The sequence below is a fragment of the Monopterus albus genome, unplaced genomic scaffold, assembly GCF_001952655.1.
Source record: "Monopterus albus unplaced genomic scaffold, M_albus_1.0 scaffold414.1, whole genome shotgun sequence".
Taxonomy (NCBI): domain Eukaryota; kingdom Metazoa; phylum Chordata; class Actinopteri; order Synbranchiformes; family Synbranchidae; genus Monopterus; species Monopterus albus.
This window is the reverse complement of record NW_018128294.1, coordinates 153,052-158,624: the sequence shown is the minus strand read 5'-3', so window position 1 is coordinate 158,624 and position 5,573 is coordinate 153,052. Positions and strand designations below refer to the sequence as shown.

Genomic DNA, 5,573 nt, shown 5'->3' with positions numbered 1-5,573 from the left:
GTCAGTCAATACTGGTGTGATATTTCTGGAACATCTGAAATTGTAAATCCCCTGGCATGTTGCTCATGTTTCTGTCCAGATAATTGACATCATTACCCCCTAGCTGCCATATGTTTGTAACATATACATGGACTGTAAATGGACTATATTTTATATAGCGCTTTTCTCACAGTGTGTTGCACTGGCCAAAGTGCTTTACAGGAGATCATACACCATTCACCCATTCACACACCGATGACGACAGGCTGCCACGCAACGGCGCTAGTCAAGCCACCGGAAGCATTTCGGGGTTCAGTGTCTTGCTCAGGGACAGGCATGCTTAGGCATGTGGGGAGACCGGGAGTCGAACCACCAACTTGCTGGTCAGGAGACGACTGCCCTACCTCGTGAGCCAGAGCCACGTATAATGTGTGTTTTTTTTTAAATAACAAAACAAAAGTCTATGCTTGCTCTTTAAATCCAGGATCTCTTTCTGCCGTCACTGCACAGGATTAGTGTCACCCAGAGGCAGGGAGGGACAGGCTCAGACAGGCAGAGGGAGGTGAGCACAGGTGGCAGCCTCGGACATAGTCCAGACCCCTACATGCAACGATATGTGCTATAGCATCATGTGTGTGGACATGTATGATGTGTACAACAGTTGACTGAAGCCTCATGGGGTCTGGAGCAAGTCAGACGGAAGATTCAGGTAGGGATGAACTACACAGGACCTCAAATAGCCTAGTAGAGTCAATTAAATATGCAGTCAGCTAACTGGTAAGCCTGTGACGTCTACAGATTGGATTTAAGGATTTAGGAAAAGATCCAAGATCTTTATTGACATATGCACACTAAAACAGTACTGTACAATGAAACTCTTATTTTGCCAGTAATACCATAAACAGACAATGAGATCAGTATAAATAATATAAATGTATCTGTGCATATTCTGCAAGTTCACATTTAGCAAACAGTCAGTGTGATGGAAGTGGACAATGTTTAAGGTCAGTCAACAGCCTAATGGCCTGACGGTCTTGTTCTTGATCTGATGCTCCTGTAGTGTCTGCCTGATGGCAGGAGAGGGAAAAGGCTATGTTGCAGGTGTGTTGTCTCATGATATTATATGTCCATTTAATGACCCTGGTACTGTCAATGCCCTGGAGCAATGGGAAGGCAGCTCCAGGGATCTTTTGTGCTGTTTTAATCACAGGCTGGAGAGCCGTCCTATTGTGTGCAGTGCAGTTACCATACCACATTGTTAATGGCATTTGTCAGGACACTCTCGACTATAGATTTGTAGAAGCTACTTAGGAGCTCGGTTGACATGCTAAACTTCCTCAGCCTTCTCAAAAAGTACAGTCTCTGTTGAGATTTCTTGATAATCTATCCTGTATAGTGAGACTAGGTGAGATCTTCGCTGATGTAAATGCCCAGGGATTGAAAGGTCATCACCCTTTCTACCCCAGTCTCACCAATACAGAGTACAGTGGTGTGTGTCATTCCCTTCTCCTCCTAGGATCAGTAATCATCTCCTTTGTCTTGTCTACATTTAGGGAGAGATGATTCACATTACACCAGGCCACTAGCTCTACCGCCTCTTTTCTGTCTCAGCTCCTCCAGGTATCAATACAATGACTGTCGTGTCATGAGCAAATCTGATTATGCTGGTGCTTGTCACGTTTCAACAAAGTGAGGACCCAGATGCAGACACAAAACACAAGAGGACAGGCTTAATAAAACAATAACTATGAGTGCTCAATATACAGAAAAGCAAAAATACAAAGAACTAAAGCAAAGCTCAAACTGACAGCCTCACACTGCAGAACACTGAAAATGACATTGCCACGGAGCGACAACCACAATGAAACACACAGCAAGAACTAACTGGGGACAACAGAAAGTCAGAAACCGAACACTGGGGAACACAGGACTGGAGATGTGGGGGAGAGAGTCACAGACAAAAAGCAGCACAGCAGGCTTCCACATGCCCCCAAAACAAAACACAAGGCACAGTACGACCTGTGGGCGGAGGGGGTTTGGAGGAGGGCTCCAATGCCAGAAACAATGACAGCCAAAGGAATGACTTCTGAATCAGGCAGGCAGCTGAAGCTGTAGTGGGGGACAGCCCCAGAGCCAGGCAGGAAGCTGAGGACGCTCAGGGGGGCGACCTCAGGGCCAGACCAGAGACAGGAGCCCACAGGCTAGCCAGCAGTGCAGGCAGGACCCTCTTAGAGGATGACCAGAACTTTTTTTAGATCTGCCTGAGCTGTTCAGTATTCCTCTCTGTGACCTGCTGGAGCAACAGCATCAGAGCCAGCGACACCAGCAGTTTTGTGAACTCCCATGTGTTTACTACTGTAACACCAAAATTACCTTCTCAATCAATCAATGTATCTATCTATCTGAAACGAGGTGGGATGAACTAGAGTAGATGACAGTGTGTGCGTGTGTGTATTTGTGATGCTTCAGTCATTTTGTTCCTCTCAGTTTCAGAAAGCCCCCGACGACCACAGTCCAACACTGAAGCTGATTCAGGGGACTCCTCTCCATGTCTACCTATCATCCTCATCACAGCTCCATCACGAGAAGACATCTATGCCTCACCATCTTCCATGACCCTAGCCAAGGCTGTGAATGAGAGGAGGCCTTCCTCTACACCGTTTGTAGTGGGGAACAGAATGTTGAAAGGACAATGACTCAAAATATCCAAGACAAACCAAGAAACAAACTTAGGTAAGATCAGAACAGACATTCAAACTGCACAGCATGTCATCATATCTTGGTTTGGACCTGCAGTGCACATTTATAGCAGGAAACATTCAGAACAGATTGCTTTGGGAGCAAGGTAAAATCTACGACCATGCCAGGGACTAAAAGTTGTTACAGCTCACTCTCTGCTACTCCAAGTTTCCTTTCCTGAGTGCTCCAACCAATCACAGATGGATAACATTTGCAATCAATTCGGTCAGGTAGGCCACTGCTCTTACATCCATGTCACTAACTGGGCCACAGGTTTCTACGTTATTGCATCAGAGAATTAGTGTCACTACGTGTGTGATTCAGTCATCATCATCATCATCCTTTATTAGCAGACTCAAGGTCCATACAAAAAGAAATAAAAGAAAAAGAAAGGATATAAAAGAAGAAAATAAATAAATAAATAAAAATCATAAAAGACATTTATACCAATGTTTCCACAGAGAGGATTGGTAACGTACTACACTAAAACCAGGATTAGCCAGCATCATTATAAGACTGTTCTCAGAGTTATTCACACGACAGATAAATCTGTACATCAGGTTTCTCATTAATGCCTGATGTTAGTACATGGACCTGTGAACACAAAAGACTGGCGCTGGTGGACCTAGGCTTCTTAAGCAGAATCCTCAAGGCATCATTATAAGCAACTTTAAGTTTCTGTAAAGTAGCTACCTTATATTTACACCACAATGGGGCAGTATACAGCGGTGTACAGTATGTTCTGAACAAATGAACTTTAACATTAGCAGAACACATGTGAAATTTCCTAACCAACATATTAGCTAGCAGTAATGTCTTATCAAAGAGGAAAAGAATAAAGAATTAAAAATACATATATAATGTTTCTTTTATTACAGTCTTCCAATAGGGACTCGGGGTGGATTTTAATGCACCTCAAGCTGGTTGCCAACCGCCATTAAAAAACAGTTGAAGAAGAAGAAGACTCGAGATGGATGTTAGCAAAACCATTCAGATGCAGAACCGCAGAGGTTCAGTGTTTAACGGAGGCTGTTCCTGCCTGATCAACTCCGGGAAAGCGCTCGCTTGTCCTTTCCGTGGCCAGGAACAGAAGAATATGGCGCCGCCCTGGGCAATGAGCTGCTGCTTCCGTCCGAGTTGGAGCCGTAGCCCGCGATACTCTTGCCTTTAGGTAGAAACCCAAAGTATATGAAAAAATGGACACCGTAGGAGAGGACGAGCCGGATCCTATAAAGCTGAAGTCCATTAAGAACCAAAAAACATTCACAGTGCCTCAACATGACAGGGTAAGAACATTAGCTCCGTGTGAGGAGACCAGGGCACCAAACTCTGTTCAGGACTCTGGTTATTTAATGATGTTTTGCTCGTCAGCGCCCATAGAACACAAGTTAACACTGTGTAGATGGACCAGTCAGAAATTCGGTATGTATTTGACAAATAGAACATTAAATATATTGGAGAATTTCACTGTGTAGTCATCTTTCGTTCAAGATGATCACACTCCACTCAGAACAGCTAGAGTGGTGTCCATCGGTGTTTGGTGATAAACGAGGTGTTAAAACTACGGATTTATAAATGGAGTGTGGCGTTCTTTCGGTAAAGTAATAAGCTACCTGTGCTAATGTGTGGACATTGTGTTAGAGTATTTAGTGAGGTAAAGTTCAGACCTGTACACTTCACTTAGGTTACTTGTCTCCAGCAGCAGCGAATCCCATTACGGGCTTCCTCTGACACATAAGTCTGTTAAAGCACCACACAGTAAGTCATCTACTGGTTCCATCTCGAGTCCTCACTGTGCGTTGTGCCTTAAAGCCTGCGTACACCAGACAACCACCCTGGGGCAGCTGGTTTCACAGGGCTGGTTGTCTTGGTGTACGCGGGCTCTAAGTTTCTCCTGGGAGCCATACCCCCATGGCTGAGGGCATCGCCATTAGGTCCCTTTATTGATTTGTTGTTCCGCATTTCATTTCAACTGGGTAATGTGGAATACATCAATAGGCATATGTCACATGGAGCGGTCCAGAGAAACTGCAACCTTCACATTTATTCTGTTAGCTTTATCTTGTAGGTAATGTTGTAATCACAATGCAGTGATTACGTAAAGTCTTCTGAACTACTGCTGGAGAAGAACAGGATGTGTTGGCGTTCAGGAGACAAGCAGAGAGAACCTCTGTGCCATTTCCTCATCGTTTCAATCTCTTTCAGTTTGGGAGCTGCAGAAGTGTCAGAGAGTTTGAGAAACTCAATCGAATAGGAGAAGGAACTTACGGCATTGTCTGTAAGTCGTTCATGTTGGAGAGTATAGATTGGTTCTACTAAGAAAGATCAGTGAAACTGCAAACTAAATAAATGATTTTCTTTTCTTACCACAGACCGAGCCCGTGATACCAAGTCAGATGAGATTGTTGCATTGAAGAAGGTCCGGATGGACAAAGAAAAAGATGGTGAGATCATTTCTTTAACTCTGATTGGTGTGTTTGGACGGAATCAGCAAAGAGTTCTTCCTCTGGGAAACATCAATATATTTTAATAGCAAGCTGTCTATTTAGATTTTGGCCTGCCAAGTGTCATCCACTGCAGACCGTGAATATCATCAGCAAATTCAGGCAGTAGTTGTGAAAATATCTTGTTGTGGACCAATGTGTTGGACACACATTGTCATCCTTTGGCCCCACATTAGCATGGCCAACAGTACAGTAGAAGCAACGAATTAGACTAGATAACGAACTGCAAGTGAAAATCGGGGGAGCTAATATAGAACGAGTATATGAAATTAAATTTCTAGGTGTCATAGTTGATGACAAATTCTCCTGGAAATCTCATATCAGATATATTCAGCACAAAATAGCAAAAAA

At 43.9% G+C, this 5,573-nt stretch overlaps 1 protein-coding gene across 3 annotated transcripts in view; it reads left to right on the top strand.

Moving 5' to 3' along the window:
* Positions 1-491: 491 nt before the first annotated feature.
* Positions 492-5,573, top strand: part of cdk10 (cyclin dependent kinase 10) — a 13,436-nt gene continuing 8,354 nt past the window's right edge. Inside the window, exons 1-4 of one of the 3 annotated variants that reach the window (XM_020586589.1) lie at positions 492-688; positions 2,467-2,712; positions 4,924-4,996; positions 5,091-5,162. In XM_020586589.1, coding sequence (XP_020442245.1) covers positions 5,160-5,162 — 3 coding nt within the window. In that variant the 5' untranslated portion in view covers positions 492-688; positions 2,467-2,712; positions 4,924-4,996; positions 5,091-5,159. The other 2 variants (XM_020586588.1, XM_020586590.1) reach the window with 2 other exon arrangements.